Below are 22,447 nucleotides of genomic sequence, written 5' to 3'. Positions count from 1 at the left end.
TGATACTAAATATTAATACACTTATGTAATATTTATTAAAATTTAAATATATATATTAAATACATATTAAACAGGTATTAATTTTTTTTATATTTTAATATGTAAGTACTTTTCTATATTATTAACATATCAAGTTTACTAAATTATAAATAATAGATCATTTATAATTATTTATTATTTTAGTATTTTTTTTATATATTCGTGTTAGTCGTATTTATTCATATATATCTATATTAGTCATGTCTATTCATGCATATATGTATTATGCATATTTATTTGTATTATGTTTCAATGGATTAATTGTACACATATTAATTGTATCGTATCATGTGTAACACGTATAATAAACATGTCATGTTCGTATTTATGATTTAAATATATTTTATAATTTTTATATATCAATGTTAGTCATGTCTATTCATGCATATCTGTATTATTCATATTTATTTATATTGTGTTTCAACGGATTAATTGTATACGTATTCATCATATCGTATCATGTGTAAAATGTATAATAAAACGTGTCGTGTTCGTATTTATGATTTAAATATGTTTTATAATTTGTATAGTGTTTATATTTTAATAATTTGTATCATTACAAGTGTTAAGTACAACACAAAAATATGAATTGTCAAGTTTAAAAATAATATATGTATATATATATATTAATTTGAAAATTAAATTTAAATAATTATAAAAAATTTAGAATAAATCAAAATTATATATTCTTACTATTAAACATATTTAGATCATATTTTTATTTATATAAAATTATTATGATTTCAAATAATTAAATAAATATAAATATTTTAAATATTTTTATTATTATTTTATTTAAAAATATATGAATTTAAATTCTATGTTAACTATTAAATTAAATTATATTTTATCAAAAATAAAAAAGTTTATGATCCGAGCAAAGTCGAGGAATATTCTTGTATATTATCATTTTAGATAGCGTAGCTGTACAATATAGTCACAAAATTAGATATGATAATTTTAGATATGATATGGTAATATAACATGAAAAATAACATAAAAAAATTGTATATATTTTTAAAAAATGTGTTTCGTATTTATTTGTATCGATACAAATTTTAACATGATATAATTCATGTTGTATATGTGTTGACTCATTTAAACACGTAACACGATATGAATAATACGTTTAATTTAATATTGTCATACGAATATACGTTTAATATATTTAACACGTTTAATATATATTTTTTATATTTAATTTAATTCAATAAAAAAACATATAAAGATTATTTTAATTTTTAATTTTTTAATTATGATACTTAATTAATTATTTAATATCATATAAAATTTATTTTAAACATTTAATTATGATACTCATTTAATAATTATTATAAAATTATTCTTATATTAATAATATAAATATAATATTGATATTAATATTAGTACTATACATTATTATTTTATTTTTTAATCTTTAATAATTTATCATTTTGAATTTGATATTAAAAATTAATATAGTAGTGTAATATAAATTAAAATTAAAAAAAATATATTAAATAAATATTAAATGAGTATTAAATTTTTTATTTTTTAATATGTAAGTTTTTTTTATATTATTAATATGTCAAATTTATTAAATTATAAATAATTAATAATTATTTTAATTATATTTTTATATATATTCATATTAATCATATTTATTCATATATATTTATATGAATTATAATTATTCATATTTATTTATATTATATTTAAATAAATTAATTATTTACGTATCGATTATATTATATTACGTATAACATATTTATTAAATATATTATATTTATATTAAAAATTTAAATATATTTTATAATTTATATTTTAATAATTCATATTATTATATCTCACAACACAAATTATCGTATCTATACAAACCCTTCCACCAAGACATACTTGCGGAAATCTCGACAACCAAAACAATCGCATAAATCGCGCCACTGTCTTGTCAGATTCTATCAAGTCACGACACACAAAAAGTTAAAAAAAAAAAAAGTAGAAACCCCTCATTATAACGTTTTAAATTTTGGTTAATCCTTACATTATTAAGTACATTAATCACTATTTAATCTTTTCACCATAACTATCTGTTCTTAACATATTCTGTCATTTCCGCGGTTACTTCAATTGGAGTCAGAGAGCCAAAAGGAAAAGTAGGATAAAAATTCGGGGCCATGGCCGCATCTAGAGCTTCTTTGTTCCTCGCCGGTTCATCGGTGACGTCAGCATCCGGAACTTCTAGGAGGAACCGGTGTGTAAGCTTATCTCGACGGATGGCGGTGTCGACGGAGCAGGTAACGTCGGTGGTGGCGATGGCGACAACGAGTTTAATAGAGAACGGAACGTTGTCGGAGAGGAAAAAGGGAAGGAAGGAAGAGAGTGAGTTAATATTAAATGTATACTCGAATCCGGACGAGATAACGCAGGAGACTCGAAAGACGTTGAAAGATTATTTCCAAGAGTGTAGAGATTTGATGATCGGATCAGACGGTGGACCGCCACGCTGGTTCTCTCCTTTGGAGTGCGGGTCCCACACTCGTGATTCTCCTCTCTTTCTGTTTTTGCCTGGTTCGTTTTTCGTTTTCTTTTTTTTTTTTTTTTGACATTAACTAAAAATCATGAAACTTTTTAACTTTATTATTCTTTTAAAAGGAAAAATATCTTGCTTTTTAACATTTATAGGAAATGGAATTTGATTATTTGTGAAATTTACATTACAGGGATTGATGGCACCGGGCTTGGCCTTATTGCACATCATCATAAACTTGGAAAGTGAGTCACAAAATTAATTTTCTTTTATTTTCTGAGTCCAATCTATTTAGTCTTTTGGATTTTTATTCATTTATTTATTGAATGAAGGATTTTCGATATGTGGTGTTTGCATATTCCAGTTAAGGATAGAACTTCATTTACAGGTAATCTGTAGCATTTATTTTTAGTTTTTACATTCTGTTTTGTTTATTCCTTTCGTTAAAAAAAAAAAAAAAAGAGAAAAAGTAGGACTTGATCATATACTCATATAGCCTTTTTGTCTTTCATTTTCCAAGATAGTACAAATTACAAAAGCAAATAATCATGACTCTGACAAAATTTTCCAAAGTAAAACCAAAATGCTTACTGCCCTTTATTATAAAGTTTCTGCTTCATATTATTATCAAATTGATTAGCTTGAGAAAATACATCATTTCATTCAAGTATTTGGGTTTTGCTTTTTGGTAATTAACTTTTAATGGTTCAAAGTTTGCTTTACAAAAAGTACAAAGCAAAAAGCTAAAGCCAAGTTGATCAGAAAGTCTCTTTAGGAACATTAAATCAGAAAAAAAAAAATCCTTAATATCATGCCTTAATCTTGTTTCATTTTTCTTCTCTTCTATTTGCTTAATTTGCTTTTTTTCCTTCCTTAGACCTAGTGAAGCTGGTTGAAAAAACAGTAAGGTCTGAGTACAAGAGCTCACCAGACAGACCAATTTATCTTGTTGGGGAGTCCCTTGGAGCATGCATTGCCTTAGATGTTGCCGCTCGTAACCCCGATGTTGATCTTGTGCTAATTTTGGCTAATCCAGGTGGAAACTTATCTTGTTATAATCTTGTTGATTATAAAAAAGGACTGGTTCTGGGACCTGAGCATAACAGATTGTACTTGTAAAGGAATAATAACTAGTGTATACAACTAGTAATGATATCGTATTGGCTACTTATCTTGTTGATCATTGCAGTATAATTAAAAGTGTTTGCTGTCTCATTCATTTTCTTTTTGCAGCTACATCATTCAGTAGGTCACGATTACAATCTCTAATACCTTTGCTGGAACTCATGCCTGATCAACTCGTGCCAAACCTCCCTCACGTGCTAAACTTATTGTCAGGTTTGGAGTCTGTTCTTCAAATTTCCATTTTGTTGACCTTGCTAGTTACCTGAGGCTGAGGCATATAACTGTTTTTATTCAGTCTAATAGTGTAAAAAACAGGATGTTATCAATATGTGGTCGAAAACATGTAAAACAATGACATGTAGAATCACTTTTGATAGATCTTCTTGTTGTTTCTAATCAGTGATAATTAAGAACATTGATAAGATGTGAGCGATGACATTTATTTAGGTGATCCTTTGAGGATGGCCTGGGAAAACGTGGTGAAGGGAATTCTGCCGCTCCAAACCATAGGAAAGCTATCACAAGATCTTGTTTCTATGTCATCTTACCTCTCTGTAAGATTCAGTCATGAAACATTGAATAGCTATTTCAATTGACATTTCTTGTGTTACTCTGCATCTACTTTCAACATATATTAAGATGATAGTATGAATACGCTTATATCTTTGAGCATGCTGAAGATGGTAGCCTCCTCATGTTAGTTGTTTATGATTTTATGTTGATGCTCATGCTATGCAATTGCTTATAGTGTGCTTGCAATTTCATGAAAAAAGGAATTAACAATTTAAGTCTCAGGTTCTGGCTGATATGTTACCTAGAGAAACACTTCTCTGGAAGTTACGAATGCTTAAATCTGCTTCTGCATCTGCCAATTCACACCTTCATGCTGTAAAAGTTCAATCACTGTTGCTTAGCAGGTCCTTAATTAATCCTTAGTGCAATCCATTGTTATTATATCTCATTGATTTTTTAGCTAATATTGTTGCTACGTTTACGGTCCTTATTGTGATAATTGCTGATATTTTCTATTTTTCTTAATAGTGGAAAGGATCAGTTGTTTCCTAGTCAAGTAGAAGCCCAAAGACTACGCCACATGTTGCCAAAATGTGAAATACGTGAATTCAAAGAAAGCGGACATTTTCTTTTATTAGTATGACTCTGTGTCTCTCTCTCTCATGTTGTTTAAATAATCAGCAATATGCAATTGAATTTGATAGAAATTTGGGCAAGAAAGAGGCAGAAAGAGGCTAATCAAACTGATAACTAACTGATATGAAGTTGCACTAAATATCAATATCTTACGTTTGCTTACTAATGCATCATAGTTTTGCTCATTCATTGCAGGAAGACAGTGTTGATTTGGTAACAAACATCAAGGGTGCTAGTTTCTATCGTCATGGAAAATACCTGGACTATGTGTCAGATTACATGCCACCAACACCTTATGAATTCAAGAAAATATTTGAATCAAACAGGTAACAGTTATCCTATAGGATAACTTTTTTGCAAATTGCATTAACGGGAATAAATCATGACAGACTCTAACTGGAAGAACAGCACTTTGTTTGTCTGAGGTATCTAAAAGTTGATGGTTGGCAAGGGTTTACCTTCTGTCAGCCTTGCTGATTATATGCCTTTAGTTGACACAGCTATGATCACATTGCCTGGCACTCATTATAACAGATTTTGTGAGTTGTGCAAGCACATTAATTTCTAATATTATTCTCACAATATTGCTTTTCCTAGATGGGTAATTGCTGCCACTAGTCCTGTGATGCTCTCAACTTTAGGTAATGGCAAGGTGGTGAGGGGCCTGGCTGGAATCCCCTCAGAGGGACCAGTGTTGTGTGTTGGCTATCACATGTTACTAGGGTTTGAACTTGCTCCAATGGTGATTCAGTTTTTGATGGAGAGAAATATTCTTTTGCGAGGGATAGCCCATCCAATCATGTTTAATAGATTGAGAGAAGGCAAAATGCTTGATCTAGCTACATTTGACACATACAGAATAATGGGTGCAGTTCCCGTGTCCGGACCAAACTTCTACAAACTTATGTCTTCAAAATCTCATGTCCTACTGTATCCTGGAGGTGTTCGTGAGGCTCTTCACAGGAAGGTAATTGCAGCATTTCAGAAGGACCTTTTACTATCTGAAAAATAGTTCAATGTTCATGTCAATGGGAGTTCAGACTTCTAATACAAAATTCAACAATTGTACGTTTAACATAACTTTAATTTTCTCCACTCAAGTTCCATGCTTCTGTTATGAATTAAAACTAGTGGATGATTGCGATGGAGCAAATATACTTTCTGCTTCTTATCCCTCTGCTGTTGTTTTTCTCAAGATTTAAATCCTACAAAATTACCCTACCCTCTCAGTCTAATGTTGATTTTATGGAGGAAAATTGCTTCTTATTATGTAATATCAACCAATTTCTTATATTCTCAATTCTACTCTACTGTAGTTATAATTTAATGAGTTAATTCATATAGGACTGTGAAGAAAATGTGCTGATGTGCTTGGCATTTATTTGTGTTCACTGCAAATTAACCACCAATGCATATTTTTTCAGGGTGAAGAATACAAGTTATTCTGGCCGGAGCAGCCTGAGTTTGTAAGGATGGCATCTAAATTTGGAGCCAAAATCGTACCCTTTGGCGTGGTAGGAGAAGATGATGTTGGTGAGGTGAGCCTGGCACATTTATTGCACTATCTGCGGAAGTTTCTAAGACTAGTGTCTACCATAGCATATTACTTTGGAGCATATGAAACATTTGATCTAGTGGTGCACTTCTAAATAATTGATCAATGTTTTTGATGGGTTCCTCATTGATGTGTACCTGTCATACCCCGGCTTATTCGAAAACCTGGCACTGTGGGCCTAAATATATACATGCATATGCTTGTACTCTTTGACCATTGTTATACAATAAGGAATATAAATCATAAGCAAAATCGTTAAGATAGCAGCGCCTTGAGATAAAAAAATAACCCAACTCTAAAGGGTTCTAGATGTGTGTGTAATATATATGATGAAATTTAAAATTGAGGTGCCATGCGTATCTGCTTTGCTTCTGAAACACTGTTTGTGACTTTACCATCCTTTTCTTTCCTTTTCTTTGGTATCATGTTCTATATCAGTAGGTTCAGTCTCTCTCTCTCTCATATAGGTATTGTGCATTTAATGTTGTCAGCTAGTTTTGGATTACAATGACCAAATGCAAATACCTTACTTGAGGACATTCATAAAAGAACTCACAGAAGAGGTTGAGCAGTTGAGGTACTATGATTTTCTTCTTCTGCTTAATTCCTTTAAATGCTCTTCCTTTATCTTAAGTATACGTCACATTTCAACCTTTCCACAATTGCTATATATTCCTTCCCCTTGCATCATTCTTTGTTTGGTTTCCTTTCAATTTTGGAATGATAGGACTGATGCAGATGGCGAGGTGTCAAACCAAGATGTCCACCTTCCCGGAGTTCTTCCTAAATTGCCAGGCCGGTTTTATTATTATTTTGGGAAACCTATCGAAACAGAAGGTGCTGCCTTTCTACACTATATTCTTGAATATCTATCAGTTTACTTACATAAGCAACAATGATCTAGTTAGCCTCAATAACAATGCTAGCCTGAACCATCTGGTCCCAAATTTAGTTTGCTGGATGTGGTAAAATACTAAAGGGGATTCTGACTTCCATTTCTGATCTTCAATGCAATTTGATTGAACATAATTCTCTATATTTTGAAGGGAGGAAACAAGAGCTAAGAAGCAGGGAGAAATCTCATGAATTCTATTTACAAGTAAAGTCAGAGGTTGAGAGATGCATGGCCTATTTGAAGGAAAAAAGAGAAAAAGACCCCTATAGGAATTTGTTGCCTCGGTTGTTATACCAGGCGACAAATGGCTCCACAGCTGAAGTTCCAACATTTGAGCTCTGATATATACATATCTGCACAATCAAAGGTGGACGTTTTTTATTTGTCTTCTTACAGAAACTTAAGAACATTCCCGCAATGAATGTTGCTTGATTGCATGTCAGAATAACAAGGCAGAGTTTCTGCTGTAATTTGGTTGTCACCAAATAGAGACTTCAATTATTAGAATTAGATGGTAGCAAAAAGAAGGAACAAAAGAAAGATTGATGGTAGACCACAAAATAAGGATGCAACTGGGGGTTAATTGGATTGACAATATCGGAACAGGACAGTGGGGATGGTTTCAATAAGGATAAGGGCAGGAATAATGCAGATACATTGTGTCAAACAAAATTGATAGACATTCTCAGTATGTAGCAAATATATAACTGCTATAATTTCATTTGGTTAGGAAGCCATTGTTTTTGTGGGGTGGGTTATTTTTGCAACGTGTATTCCCTTCCCACCCAATTGGCTGGAATATTTTATGATGTTAACATTTGTTTAGCTGGTTCATTCCTTTGTATGCAACAAAGAACATTGATCGTGATTGAAAGGGGATTCTCTTAATTTATTAATTTGTCAGAAGCAAAACGAGGATTTTTATTTGAGCCCCACCTCCACTAACTCTAGAGTAATATTGATCACCGTCATCTTAGTCAATAAGCAAGTTTGTGCAAAAGCTCCCGAAAAGATTTGGTTGTTTTCAGTCTTCCTCTTTGTTGGATTTGAGTTACAAATTGGACCAATTTTTAAACAAGTGCTGTCACTATACATTCATGAATGTTGGGGAGGGTGGATTAGGTTTTATCGGGTATTAGAAACGTCATAAACTGTACCAGGAAAAAAGTAACCTACTTTAGTTAATTAGGAAATGCTATGTGAAAGTGGAAGTTAAATAATTGGTAAGCATAAATTACACAAGTGGTCGGATGCACCGATGTCTAACAACTTCCCAGTTTCACAAGCAATAACAACCCAACAAATTGCATAGTCATCAATTTTATGAGAAGAATATATGTATGTATTGAGTTGTTCTAACAGTTTGAATCTATCTACCAACTTCTAATGGAGAAAGTTCCAAATTTGGGTTTTTTTTTTTTTTTCTTTTAACAAGGAATTTCCAGTTTGGGTGATTAGGGAATTCCTCACATTTTGTTAATGAAGTTAATGCCAACTTCATCTGACTCAAAGCTTTATTTTGCTACCAAACTCATTACATGTTTATATGACATTCTTAATCCCGTATTATTTAAGTGTGAAGATACAATATGGTATCTAAGGAAAGATTTAAACCTAAAATATTTTTCATGAAATAAAATCATGAAATATTTGAATCAAAGTGGATAATTTCTATAATATACATGTATTGAGGTAAGCTTCTTAAATCTTGTTAATCGAAATTACAACTGTACGAATATGGAAAAACTATCAAACTCATCATCCATTTCACACTGGATCAAGACCGTCCATTATGGTGATCTAACAGTATTGATGATGATTGATGAATTAATAAATGTCAGCCCAAAAAGAAAGGAAAAACAAAAAATGAAATTTTCTGTTCAAGTTAGGAGCTGGGGATAGCAGTCTGATCAGTACAGAGGTAAAGTAAGCGTCGTGCAAGACCCTTTAATTTTTAAACCATTTTTCATAATATATAAATCCCAGATTTTTCTTTTTGAAACAGAAACATATATAGCAAGGTGCTTGCTTTTTCTGCCCTAGCAAACAAAATGCATATGGCAAAAATAAAATTTTCATCTCAGATCTTGTACCCCAACTCTTTACTCTAAGGAGTGAATTGAAAACATGAAAGATCTAAGATTAACATTTCACATTAAAATATAAAGAAGGAAAGAGAGAAAAAAATGATAAATAATGGCATTTATTAACATCATGCAAGTGCAAAGACTATCAACAAAGAGACTAAAAAACATCAACATCACAACTGTAACTCAAGAAAACATGATTCAGATATCCATTTAGAAAATAGTACCAAATCTTAAACAAAACATTGAACTCAGAGATGAAACTTTTAAAACCCTTTAAACCCTAACAAGTAACAACCCTCACAACCTCTTCTTTGTTTCATTCTCAGCTAAGCCTACTTGGAGGATAAGAAACCCACCAAAAAGTAACATTTGTTACCTCTCAAAAGAGAAAGAAAGACAAAGAACAACGAAATGAAGAGATAAAAAGCAAGAAAGTTGCTTTATAAACGGAGAGTGAGATCAACATTTGCAGAGTCATCAACATCAGCGGTTGGAGAGAAAGTCTCAGGAGAAGAAACACCAGTGAAACCCTGATGAGGAACGAAGCGAGCAGATGGAAGGTGGGATTGGAAGGGCTCGAGCCACTGGTCAAGAGATGGTGCACCAGGATGGTCCTTAGGTTCTGGCTTAGTAGGGAAGCTAGAAAAAGGGTTAATCTGTTGGTGGAGGTTGTATTGTGGGTTCTGATCATGATCACTAGGGAACTTCCTTCGAGATGCGGCTCGTTCACGCTTGTGAGCATTTTGGTGACCACCAAGAGCTTGGGAAGTGTAGAACTTCCTTGGACAGTAAAGGCATGGGAAAAGCCTTGGAGGAGCAGATGGTGAAGCTCTTTGGGGATGTTTCTTGGTGGGTTTTGAAGCTGAAGAAGGCTGGTTGAAGAAGTTGTACATTGAAGGGTCTGCCATTGAAGTTGTAGAGAGTGAAAACAAAATAGGATCAAGGAGAGAGTGGAAATGAGGTGGGAAGAGAAAGGGGACAAGTCAGGTTTATATGGGGTTTAAGGGTTTGTTTGTATTCATGTACAAAGGCTAGCAGGAATGTGATGACTGGTAGTGACTCGTGAGTTACAATATTACCCCTCTGGTTTTGAAAATTTTTTAATCTCTGCTAAATTTGATGCATGCAAGACACATTCAAAAAAAAAAAAAAGGGAAAATCAATAAAAGTTGTAGTAGTTTAGAGGGAAACTGTCATCAAATTAATTTGAGTTCATAGATAATGGAGATCTCTAACCATTAGAAAGTGATCTGGTTCTGTTTTAATTAGCCCTTTAATCAGATTCATAGAAAACTCCATGTGAAATATAGAGAAAAGAAGAAAAAGTAAAGATTTAGACCAATTTATAGATGTGATGAAAAAAATTAGAGAGAGACATTTGTTTATGGACATAACCTTTTACCATCATCTTTTTTTTTTTTTTTTTTGACTTTTCACTTCTGATTGATTGGCAGAGAGTAACTGATTTCATCACCATTAGTATTTAAAAAATGGCTGTTGAAGCGTAACAACTTTTAGTTAATGATGTCAGGTAAAGTCATTTGAGCCAGAGAGAGATTACTGCCTATATGAATATAGCTAAGACCCCATAAACTAGAATCTGTACATTTTAAGCATTAGTTCCAAAACCATCCATGTTTTGAGTCCTATTGACTATATATAATTATAATATATTGTTCCAAAGATTATTGGTGGATACTTGATTTTTTTTTTCGAGTATTATTGATTCAAACAGTCCATTGAAAGTTATGTCAACTGTCAAAACACCTAATTTCTTCAAAAATAATCCTGGGTAACCTTTTCATTTTATAAGATATTTTCTTTAATTTCCTACTATTATGCAGTAGAAGTTTTAATTCAAGTTAATATTTCAGGCCTTTCAGCTGCAGGTACAATGGCACCATATCAGTTTCCTGATTGCCTTGCTGAGGGGAGTTCTGGGCATGGGACTTACAGTGACCCTCCCATGCAAAGGGCATGCAAATGACCTCATCTCCCATGGAAAGATATGACACGTGTAAGGCCTATGATTCAGAATTCACAATGGAAAGGCCTCCTTGTCCAATCAATAACAACAACAACGAACAGCCATGCATCCTGATCTTAACACAGAACTATCTGCCCTCCCAAATTGAACATTGGACCAACTTTGTGTGCATACAGTAACTGTACCATTCCCATTTTTTCAATTTAATAAAATTCAAAAGATAAAAAAATAAAGAAATATGGGGGGGGGGGAATGAAAGGAAAGTAGGATTTGTATGGGAATAAAGGACAACGAGTGGCAACACGCCCCTCCTCTTCTCTTGCTATGTCAGTGACTGTCTAACTGCCCCAAATCTCCCACTCCCTCTTGTTAGTTTGTGTAAACAGCTCAACATTGAGCCCTCAGCCCTGGAATCCTCCCTCTGTTAGGCAAAGCTAGGGACACGTATGAAGGGTATGATTGGTGGAGACTCACATCAAACATTGAGAGAGAGAGAGAGAGATTCCCTGTACAATGCATGAAATAGGAATATTATGAAGGGTTGGCCTTGAGTGAGTAAATGTGAACGTGATCAGTTCTAGATTCAGATTGATTGACATTTGATATTTAATCTTAACCTCAGTACATATGGCTTTAGCTAGTGAGACTGATAGACTCCAGTCACAAAGAAGCAGAGATTTTGACAAAACTCCGACTAGGTTATAAGGGTAATTGGGGAGAGGTGGGGGGGGGGGGGGGTGGGTGTCTCCCTTTAAAGGGTAGTTCTAGGTTGGCTTAATTTGGAGTTCTGAAAAGCATAATAAAGTTCAATCTATATTTGATCTTTCTGTGTTACTTCAAATGATGCTGCCACATTTTACTACGTATAGTGATATCTCTTTCAATAATCTTCAGTTATAATCCTTTTAAACTCCATCTGCTAGCTGTAATTTCTTTTACACTTTATTGCCATGCACCTCATCAAAAATCCATTTGGACTCTACAAAGACTACGAGTACGACAAAACATGATTATTATGGTTCAAAAGGAGAGGAAAGTGATGTCCAAGGTATTAGGGTTCAGAAACATATTTGCATATTAAATGTAAAAGCAGAGGGGATTGATTCTATTGCTATGATAATAATTTAGCCGAAAATGGGGCGTCATAGGCCCCAGACACGGCCTGTATTGTGTGTGGTATATACCCAATGCCCAAGACAATGACATGGGCTAAAGAAGAATCTGTTAAACTTTGGGCTTCTCATCTTTGTCCATATAATATGGACAATGATATGGGCTTAAGTAGCATTATTTCATCAAGACCTGTTGAACATGGGATTTTATTGCCCAAAAAATATGGACATCCATTTCATCTCATCCAAAGTCCTCGACCTCATCAAAGCAAGGATCCCAGCCCAGAGTGATTTGTCAGGACTCAGATCGGTCCAATAGCCTTCATGCACTGCCATTTTCCACCATTTTTTTTTCTTTTTATGTTCTACTTTGCTCTTATCTTGGTGGAGCTGACATTGTGCTTCATTTCCCTTGTCCAGCTATAAGCCTTTTCCTCATTTACTTCATGAAAGTTCTTTCCGCAGAAAGGAAAAAGTATTCACAGTTTTCAACAACAATGCTTAATCCATCAAATTATTTGAGAATAAAGGTATATATACAGGTTGATCATGAGGGTTAGTGCCATTTCGAGATGAGATGACTGAAATGAAACATGTGATGACTACGTACAAAGTCAGCAAAAGAAAGCATGCTTTTGTGAAGTAAATTAGATGTTTCAGTTGCTGATATCGAAGTATCTTGGATCTTCTGGATAATGGTATTCCACGTTCAACTGCAATCAAACAACAATCTTATCAGAACAGATGGGAAGCTGTAAAATCTCGAGACCTAAGAAGATAGCTAGTATACATATGCATTAAAAAAAAAGGTAAATTACATTACCTTGCCCTCATCAGCATCCGAATGGCGTTGAGGGAACACTACTCTCAAGTCGTTGTATAGATAGAATCTCCTATCACCATCCCTGTCAAGGCCTGTCTTTTGTGGCACTGACCCCGGATCAGATTTACATCTCTGAAATGACTTCGAACATTTTTTGGGGGAAGGGCATAAAAATCGGAGATGAAGAGCATATCGCAGTGAACCAGCACCATTAGTATTTTCATTGATCTTAGCACAACCATGGGAAAGTTTCCGGTCAGTTTTCTGACTTGCATCAGTGCAGGTGTACTCCTTGCACTGGCCATTGTCGCAGCCAGTCATTTGTATTGATTCTGGTAAATCCAAGCCTTCACTGCCTTTAACTTCACTACCATCCATCCTGTCTCTGTTGTAGGGTAAAGGAGAATTTTTCTGTGACGTTGGCCTCACCTTGTTCTGGACTTTGGCGTTAAAACTTATATGCCCCCGTTTCAGCTCAGCAGCATTTGGAGTAGAAGATGCTAAGGTAATCTTCTGGCGCACGAATGTCTACTTTGATTTGAACAAGAGAAAGAGCTTAAAATTACAAACTTCATCAAATTAAAATGTAAATGCAAGTATATAATTATAAGAATGATTCTAAATTGCAGTGTCATAGAATATTTTGATATTTTCATTAGGCTTGCACCCAGCCAATGATGAGAAGCAAAAACATCTACAGAACAAATAGTCATCCATGACAGCAACTTAATACCAAAATAAACCTCATCTTTTTATTGTATCTTGGTCAACCATAATTTTGGAATAATGATAATTTGTGAAGTGCAAAGAATTAGTAAGAAAGATTTTATATCATTCATGTAATATTCGTTAAAAAGGCTCAAATGGCTAACCATAAAAGACAAAGGCAGATTAAAATTCATATTACCTTGGTGCCAGCTGGCATGTCACTCAAATCATAGCTGCAAAGGAAAGTGTGAAGAGGTGTTTTCTCTGGATTGCTAAGAACCTGCATATGAATCCACCAAGAAGAAATGAAACCCGATTCTGACATAAAGACAGGATGAGGATATCGTAAAAAGTCTATAGCTTAAAGCTATTTAAAAAGTCCTATAAGAAATATGTTAGGAAAATAAAGAACCGTCACTAGTATTAGCCTAATCCCTTATAGGTTATCAACCTGCGCTGAACAAGCCAACGTGCAAATCACAACTAGAGTGAAAGAAAAGCCTAACGCAGGTTACAGAAGCATGCTATGAAAGCTCAAACACAGGGTGCCAATTAGTGGCAGGGCTTTTTTCTTAATTAGTATGGTCATATTAGAGTTTGAAGAGATGATATAATGTTTTAGAACTGGACCAAAACTTAATAACATCAAGATAAGAGAAGCACCCAATTCTGGTGAGAAGTATATACCAATTGTATGCGCCCTTTCATAGGAATACGCAACCGGCTTCTTACAGGTTGCAATTCATCATTGCTAAGGCCTCTTTTCAACTTCTGATCTTGGCATTTATTTGACAATGAATCCCTTGAAAGATCTATTGATGCATAATACAGTAAAAAACAATCTCCATCCACACTGGTTACCGAGAATGGAAGTTTCTGTGATTGCGGTGAGAAGGTCCCTCCAGTTATGCTTAGAGCAGCTAGAAAACCATCAATCCTCTATGCATACAAGACATAAGTAATAAGCAAATGAGTAACACAGACACCTGTGACCAAAAATTTTCTACACAAACTCATTATAGAACAACGTAACTCAACTTAACTTTACAACTAACCTGACTGAGTTTTCCAGAAATGAACCTTCCAGACAATAGCGACTCTTCAAATGAACCAACCAAGGACCTCCTAATAGGAAGTCCACTCAAACCTTTGACGAATCTGATACATGAAGATATGGGGGCAGGTTCTTGAGACAAGGGCCAGCCTAATTCAGCAGCACCTTCCAGAGAAGAAGGGCGAAATTCTTTGTGCAAAAAACCAATATCTTCAAATGAGCTGCTTGAAATCTCAAACTCCTCTTCTTCAGGGACAAGTATAATACCAGAGTCAAACCTTTCAACTGATTGTTCTGTATTCTTTGGGGTTGAACAACAATCATTCATATCCTTTTTAAGATTCTTGCATCCTCCTGCAGCTGTCATCCTCTCACTGAACTTTGGACCCAATGGTGATAAAGAAACAGGAGGTGAGGTAGCCATTTGGGGGGTTATAGATATTACTCCACTTCGGCATCTCAACTCACTTGATTCTCGGAATTGATCAAGCCCAGGAGAATAGGAAAATTTATGAGAATGGTGTGGTTCCTTGTTTTCCAGTAAAGGACCATCTGTAAAAAATACAGATGCAGTTCCAGCTTTGTCATATGGGATGTTTCCATGTTCCAAGCAGCTTGACAAGGACCAGGATGATGCTGTGAAATTCATTTTGCTGCCAATATTTGCTTTCTTATTGTCTTGTGAGACAGAAACCCTATGCTTATCAGCTAAGGAAGAGGAGTTTACTTGAGTGCCGCTGTAGCTAATGTCCAGAGGGTCATCCTTAAATTGATCTGAGAAAAGTATGCTATTTAATGGTGATAATAGTCGCTTCCTAACTACTGACCCACTAGACTCTGTTTCATTAGCTCCGACGCCAACGGGAGAAGAATGAACAGGATCACTAGAAACTCCCTCCACTACCTTACTTGTGCCATGTGAATCAAAACCCACAATCCTAGAAACAGGGTTGTGGACTTTCTGTCCACTTCTAGGAGTGGCAAATGATCCAACAACATTGGCAGAGCCAATCTTCAATTGATGAACATTGGATGAAGCATTCATTTTCCCTCCAAATTTGATAGAATCATCTGAAAACTTTGAAAGCTCCAAAGAAACTTTCCTTTGAAAATCTCCTAGTGAAGAACACAAGGAATCCCCAATAGGCTGGCTAAAACTTCCTCTCTGCATTCCATCTAAATCACAGGTGCTGACACCCGCAAACCGTGGCGGGTTTTGCAAAAATGAACCAACAGATGCAGCTTCACCTTCCTCAGCACTATCATCTGAGGAAACTTGTGGCAACCCCATTGCTAAACTTGCAGAGAATGTGTAATGAGTAATGCAAATGGAGCTAAATAAGTTATTCTTCCTCTTCCTTGCTCACTTGTGTTTGCCTTTAATACTTTTATACAATTCACTATTTTCTAATCAGTTCTAATTATTCAAATTCATCTAGAATATAAAAGAGAGTGGAATTCAAGTCTCCCTATTCTAACAATGTCATTGAAGAGCAATGAAATGTTTCTAACAAAACTAGTTCACTAATAACAAGATAGTACTATGTATCTACCAATGGCATCCACATTTCAGCTGCAATTCTCTTATGAGCCTCCATCGAGAAAGCCAAACACAAACTAACTATCCAACGATAATGAGTAGCACAGATCTTCTGACCTCCATACCAGCAGGCAACAAAACACATAGAATTCATGTCGCTAACAAGAATGGTCACTGTGATTGCCTGCAGAAAATTTCCAATAAAAAGATTAGATGAACAAGAACAAAAATATTTCAAAACAACCAGAATTCAGCTCAAATGCATTTGAGAACAGTATTGACCAATTTGAACTCCATCAAATTCTAAATTTAATCCATCATAGCCTCAGAATTCTTTGATTGAACAACAGAATTCCATAAAAAGATAAACGAGCCGATGAATACTATGAGATAAGACAAACTCAATGTTCCTTAAACAGCTCCTTCAATCAACATAAAACTCTATTTTGAAACCAAAATGAGAGCAAGACAGCAACTAAAGTACCTAAAAATCAAGACAAATTCCAATCAACCATGGATCCAAAGGAAAAACAAACTGGAAAACCAAAACCCAAAATTTGTTCTCAGCCAAAATATTAAAAACTAACAAATGACAAACAAAAAAGCCCCTAAAGGCCTAAATTGATTCCTTGAGACAATCAAAAACACATATACAAAGGCAAAGAAAAACGCAAACATCGCTGAAAAGTGGTACTTTCACGGCACCTATTCACCAGCATCAACCAGAAGCACAGCTTATTATAACAAAATCAGCAAAATAAATGAATTCACCAAGCCAGAAAAAAAATAAAAAATAAAAAACCAGCTAAATTAAAGAAAACCCAAGCTTGATCAGCATAATTTAGAGTTAAAAAGCCAAACAAATAAAGAAATAATCAACAGATTAAAGTGATTAATGGACGCACCAACAAACAAAGGTTGTGATCAAGTACCCTGCTAGGTAAATCATTTGAATGATCTGCCCATAAATATTTATTGTTTTATCTACCAAATTAAAATGGAAGGCTAAATGCAAAAAAAAAAAAAAAAAAGAAACTTTAAAGGCAAATTTAAATTAAAGATGAAAGCTTTAATGTTAAAATTTTCTTCTTTTGCGTCTTTTAGGAGAAGGAAGAGAAAAAGAGAGAGACGGAAATGTTGAGAATTTGAGTGGGAGGATGATACCCATCTATCACTCTGTTTATAATCCCAAAATTTGAATAAATAAATAAATAAGAAAGAAAAGATTTTGAAGTAAAATGGAATTTACCCTCCTCTTCACATAATCCGCCATTTTTGCTGCTGCCTTTTATGTTTATTTATTTTTATTCTTTTTATTGCTGTAATTGCCTTTTTATTTAAAAAAAAAATCATTTATAGGAAATTTTTTGACTTTTTACATGTGCAAGATAAAGAAAGTTTGACTTAGATTTTTCATTTTAAATGTGATATAATAAGTGATTAGATTAGATTAGAATTTATTAATTTTATTACGTGTGATTCAATTGTTTAGGTGGTTAATAAAAGAGCCACTTGTAAGTTGAAAGACCAATTTGGCATTGTACCATCAAAACCAAAGGTCCAACTAACAGGTAGCTCAGCCGGATTGGAAGCCAACCCAGCACTACTACACCCACAGCATCCATCAACATTACTACCATTTACCATTATAAATGATGGCTTTTGACCCTTTCCATGCAATTCTCAATTCTGGTTCCTCCCCACCAAACTTGCTGTTTTTTTCACCTTTGATTTTTCTTCTTTCGTGCATTGCATCTGTCTTTCAATTATTCTGTCAGTCGTTCCACACCAGCTCTCTTTATTTCTGCTTTCATTGTTTTCGCTTTGCGTTTCCTACTTGTTTGAAAAGTTTGGGAATGGGTCATAATCATGTAGAATAGGCAACAAGACTGCAACATTGTGAACTTGCCAACACGTTGCAAAAAGAAAAGAAGTTTCTAGGACGAGTGGCATAATGCCAGAATCCCCATCTGTGAGTTACAGGTTGGAGGCTGAAGCATAGGAGACAGGCACGACTCTACTTATGATCTTCCTGTGATAATAGCAGTAAGCCACAATTTTCTTCTTCCAAGTAGTATGCCTTCTGGTTCTTGTTCTACCTATCCACAATCACAAAAAGAATACAATTTTGAGATATATAAAAGCTGCAAAAGTTGTTGGAGAGTCCTTTTTTTTTTGCCGCTTTTTAGGCATTCTGACATGGTGAATAACTAAAGTTTGAAGGCTTACCTCATTAGTCATTGCTTTGTTATCATCTCGCCAAAAATGAAAGATTGTGGAAACTTACAATGAAGCATAAATTTGGGAAAATTGTGGCCTAGGTAGCCCAGATTTGGTACCAGTTAGGTACTGTGGAAGCTTAATGCATGTCCATCAATAAACTCAATTCTCACTTTCTAGGGCTATTTGATATACCAAAAATTAGTTGTTATGTCTGAATATTGGTGAGCAGAACTTCCCATAGCTGTTATCATATAGTTGAAGTTTAAGGGATGGAATAGTTTTATCTGTTTGATGTTCCTCTTCATGGGTATCTTTCCAAGCTGTAAGAGATGCTTGAGAAAGGCAGCAAGTCTAAGAACATCATTTTGACTTCCTAAGACAACTGTCCATCACTGTTCTAAAGGTTATAGCTTCAAGCAAGAGGTTTCTAGCTAATCGAGACCATGCATTTTACCCGTGAATTACCCAATCTTGCAATGTTCAGATAGAATTTAGACTCACAAAATGCAGTACAGTGAATTAGGTTCAGATTGCAGAAAAAACACAGTATACAATAGCTAATCTCTTCATTTGAACATGGCAATAAACATGAGAGTAGCATTACTTGTGTTGCGGATTGCAATGCACCATTCCAACATGCAACAAATCATCATGTAGTCTTCTGGTATGTTGATCTATACAGATCATCTTAACATCTTCTAAATTACTTTAAACCTAAACTGTTACAGGATAAAAAGTAAATATAAAAGAGAACCAAAGACAAGCACAGCAGCAAAATGTTTTAAAATTTTGATGAGCTAAATTTCATAGAAACCCGTTAAAAGTAATGAAAATAGATTCCTTGTTGGCTAAAACGGTCTAGCTGCTGCCTCTATCATCTTTTTGACTCTTGTAAGTCTCTCTATCTCCTTGAGAACCTGAAAATCTCACAGAAAATAAAACAGAAAACTCCTTGATTGGTACCTAGAAAACTATGTATAATATAACAAAAGAAAGGGGACAAAATGTTTGCAAGTGTGTTTCTCCACCTCCATAGTTATGTCTTCTGTTGATACTGCATCCATGTCCTCGTAACCTAGTTGATATGCTACTTCTGCAAAGAAGCTGTTAAAAGTAAAATCCAAGAATATATGGTTTATGCTCATACAAGGAACAAAAGTTACATGGATGTACTTTGAATCGAAACAGTTGCATCAGCAGTGGCATATCCTCTTCTCATGTCTTCATAAAGAGCTGTTAGCTGGGACGAAACCTATCATCAATTAAGAATTGTCAGCAATCAAAAAGATGCATGGTGTTGGAGAGGAGGTAATAGTTCAAACAGACCGACCAGACTCTTTTAGGAACAATTGCAAGGAAGAATGGGAAGGTGATACAATTAAAAATGAGATCAAAGGCTACCTCTGAATAAGATCCAGAAATAGATATTTCTGGTGATAAAAGGTGACTCTTGTTTTCTATTATTCCCTTGGCTACCATGTCCAAGGGCACATCAATCCATATCGAGATGCCATGCCGTAGAAGTGCCCTATTTATGGTAAAGATAATGTCAATTAAAACAGAAAGAGAACTAATACAAACTGAGAGAAACAACTAATTCAACGGTGCAAAGATAGTCATACAAATTTGTTGAATTTTGAACTGCACCATCACCAGCACACACCACTAGTCTACCCATAGATGATAACTGCTTCAATACTTCAGTCTGCAAAAATATTTGAGAATGACTATAAGCCAGATAATTATCTAGTAATCAATGCTCCTGAGAACTTTACTAAAGAAAGCTTTCAGTGGATTGAAAACTTATCTAGTGTTCCTATTAACTGACAAATATGCAAAGTTAACCAAAATATATAAATACCAAAGAAGTTAAAAAAAAAAAAAAAAAAAACCACCTCAGACTCTTTGAATCCCTTCTCATCACTCTTCTTTAAGGATATGGCAGCAGATTCACCCCCAGCAGCTTCTGAGACCAAAGCATCACTAGATATAGAAGAACCCATAAACAAGTTAAGCTAATGTACCTTGGACTATAAAAAGTATTCCTGGTCATCCAGAGACAGGAGAATACAATACCTATCAAAGTAATAATAACGTAATAAATCTGCCAGCAGTTTCCCCAAACTGGATTTAATGGAGTTGTTCATCCCTTTCATCTCGAATAAATGATCAACAAACAAGTATTAGAACCAGATGCTATTGCATTAAGGAGTTCAAATTCATTTCTCTTCACTAAGAAGGTACTTACCCACTAGAAATATAGAAGTTCCTCTCAGATCAGCAGATATATCCGTTGCTCTCTTCTGAATTAGACTGAACAGTTAAATGAGCACTTCAAACCACAAGAAAGTCACCAAAGTAAAATCTTTTATGAAAAATTCCTAGCTTTGAAATTGTGCTACTGATTTGGTGTCTTTCATATCTTTTCATCCAACTCAACTCAAGTTAAAAACTTTCACCTCAGAAAAAGTGAAGTGAAAGAAGAATTGCAATTTTCTTAAATTTTTCTCTCTCTTTCTCCAGAATAATCAAAAGCAGGTACATAAATAAATGAAATCTGACCTTCAAAGCAATGGAGGGATCCACAGTAACAACCTTTGTTGCTGAAACTGAAAAGAGCAACACAAAAAAGCAAGAAACAAAGGAGTAAGGACAAACTATATTAGAAACAAAGTATGCAAACTGAAATTAACCCAAAATCTAATTCCATTTCATTTCCAAAACGCAACTATTCATATAGAATCTCACATAATAGCAAATGAGTAAGCACAAACTCAAAATTAGTAAAAAAAGAATCCAAATTGAAACTAACCAACAATCTTATTCCATTTCATTACCAAATCCAACTATTCATATATAATCTCACATAATAGCAAGCACAATTCAATCCAGTAGTAGTTCCATAAACTTAAGAAAAGACCAGAAAATTTCAAAACCAAGATAATTTAATGAAATGGGTAGCTAAAAAATCTAGTAAACGAGAATCTTTTTGTACAGGGAGGATCGAACTCACTGGAAGTGGTGTCATCAGAGAAAGAGCAGTTGGTGGAGAGAGATTTTCGAGGGGGAGGATGAGAAATGGTTAGACATAGAGAGGAAAGAGAAGGCCGATGGTGGATTGTTGTGGAGAAAGAGTGTGGGAATTTTGAGCCAAAGAGAGGATTGTGGAATGGGAGATTAGTGAGAGAAGAAGAGTGAAGAATAGTCGTCATCTCCATGGAAGGAATCTCAGCTATCTGCTCTGCTATATGCCTGTCTGTGGTGTTTTATCCATTGACTATCTAATCTAATATAGTTTGTTTTTTTTTCCTTGTGAATACTAAATATAGTATTTTTTGAATCAATAATATATATATATATATATATTGTGGATTGCAAATTACAAATATTATATTATTATAATATATACATCATTTCCGATTACTCTGTTATTTTTTTCTTTATACAGGGTCAAATCAGTCAACTTATATTTAATTCAATAATTCCAGCCAGTTTTTGAATTTGATTAAATTTATGATTATTACAAGTAAACATATGTTAGAATGAGAATGTTTGAATATGCTTTAACCTCGTTCTTTTAATCTATAATATACTTGGTAAATCACTTTGTTCAATTCTTTACAATTAAATACTTAAATTCG

At 34.1% G+C, this 22,447-nt stretch overlaps 4 protein-coding genes across 12 annotated transcripts; 1 reads left to right on the top strand and 3 right to left on the bottom strand.

The window, feature by feature from the left end:
* The first annotated feature begins 1,867 nt into the window (after positions 1 to 1,867).
* On the top strand, positions 1,868 to 8,143 carry LOC111292272 (phytyl ester synthase 2, chloroplastic-like). Of its 3 annotated transcripts, none has more exons than XM_022884561.2 (14): positions 1,868 to 2,586; positions 2,739 to 2,790; positions 2,878 to 2,933; positions 3,423 to 3,581; positions 3,779 to 3,883; positions 4,118 to 4,224; positions 4,466 to 4,587; positions 4,712 to 4,820; positions 5,015 to 5,145; positions 5,417 to 5,786; positions 6,244 to 6,357; positions 6,866 to 6,951; positions 7,102 to 7,211; positions 7,421 to 8,143. In XM_022884561.2, exons 1-14 carry the CDS (start codon positions 2,193 to 2,195, stop codon positions 7,609 to 7,611), a joined length of 2,106 nt encoding a protein of 701 aa, XP_022740296.2. In that variant the 5' UTR covers positions 1,868 to 2,192; the 3' UTR covers positions 7,612 to 8,143. The 3 variants fall into 3 exon arrangements, 1 of the variants encoding a protein (XP_022740296.2); XR_016345943.1 differs by having other exon boundaries at positions 2,047 to 2,586; positions 6,842 to 6,951; XR_002690498.2 differs by having other exon boundaries at positions 2,047 to 2,586; positions 7,113 to 7,211; positions 7,421 to 7,557.
* A 1,330-nt stretch (positions 8,144 to 9,473) lies between these two features.
* On the bottom strand, positions 9,474 to 10,538 carry LOC111292872 (zinc finger protein 6-like). Its single transcript, XM_022885484.2, has one exon. It carries the CDS (start codon positions 10,265 to 10,267, stop codon positions 9,800 to 9,802), a length of 468 nt encoding a protein of 155 aa, XP_022741219.2. The 5' UTR covers positions 10,268 to 10,538; the 3' UTR covers positions 9,474 to 9,799.
* Positions 10,539 to 12,943: 2,405 nt separating this feature from the next.
* LOC111291684 (uncharacterized) lies at positions 12,944 to 18,682 on the bottom strand. 6 transcript variants are annotated; one of them, XM_089767155.1, is made up of 6 exons: positions 18,228 to 18,682; positions 15,045 to 16,767; positions 14,677 to 14,928; positions 14,189 to 14,269; positions 13,282 to 13,809; positions 12,944 to 13,171 (listed from the first exon to the last, which is right to left on the bottom strand). In XM_089767155.1, exons 2-6 carry the CDS (start codon positions 16,332 to 16,334, stop codon positions 13,115 to 13,117), a joined length of 2,208 nt encoding a protein of 735 aa, XP_089623281.1. In that variant the 5' UTR covers positions 16,335 to 16,767; positions 18,228 to 18,682; the 3' UTR covers positions 12,944 to 13,114. The 6 variants fall into 6 exon arrangements, with proteins under 6 accessions (XP_089623281.1, XP_022739299.2, XP_022739295.2 ...); XM_022883564.2 differs by lacking the exon at positions 18,228 to 18,682 and adding an exon at positions 17,833 to 18,009; XM_022883560.2 differs by lacking the exon at positions 18,228 to 18,682 and adding an exon at positions 17,489 to 17,756.
* A 654-nt stretch (positions 18,683 to 19,336) lies between these two features.
* LOC111291685 (putative inactive shikimate kinase like 1, chloroplastic) lies at positions 19,337 to 22,111 on the bottom strand. Of its 2 annotated transcripts, none has more exons than XR_016345942.1 (10): positions 21,820 to 22,099; positions 21,369 to 21,415; positions 21,055 to 21,109; positions 20,883 to 20,955; positions 20,702 to 20,789; positions 20,429 to 20,511; positions 20,208 to 20,334; positions 19,980 to 20,058; positions 19,835 to 19,910; positions 19,337 to 19,723 (listed from the first exon to the last, which is right to left on the bottom strand). XR_016345942.1 is itself a non-coding variant. In XM_089767156.1 (10 exons), exons 1-10 carry the CDS (start codon positions 22,022 to 22,024, stop codon positions 19,655 to 19,657), a joined length of 891 nt encoding a protein of 296 aa, XP_089623282.1. In that variant the 5' UTR covers positions 22,025 to 22,111; the 3' UTR covers positions 19,337 to 19,654. The 2 variants fall into 2 exon arrangements, 1 of the variants encoding a protein (XP_089623282.1); XM_089767156.1 differs by having other exon boundaries at positions 19,835 to 19,899; positions 21,820 to 22,111.
* Positions 22,112 to 22,447: the final 336 nt, after the last annotated feature.

Source organism: Durio zibethinus, chromosome 10 (assembly GCF_047325235.1).
Source record: "Durio zibethinus cultivar Kanyao isolate XHJ-2024 chromosome 10, ASM4732523v1, whole genome shotgun sequence".
In the NCBI taxonomy this organism is placed as follows: domain Eukaryota; kingdom Viridiplantae; phylum Streptophyta; class Magnoliopsida; order Malvales; family Malvaceae; genus Durio; species Durio zibethinus.
Note: the sequence above shows the minus strand (reverse complement) of the source record. Positions and strands in the feature narration are given on the sequence as shown.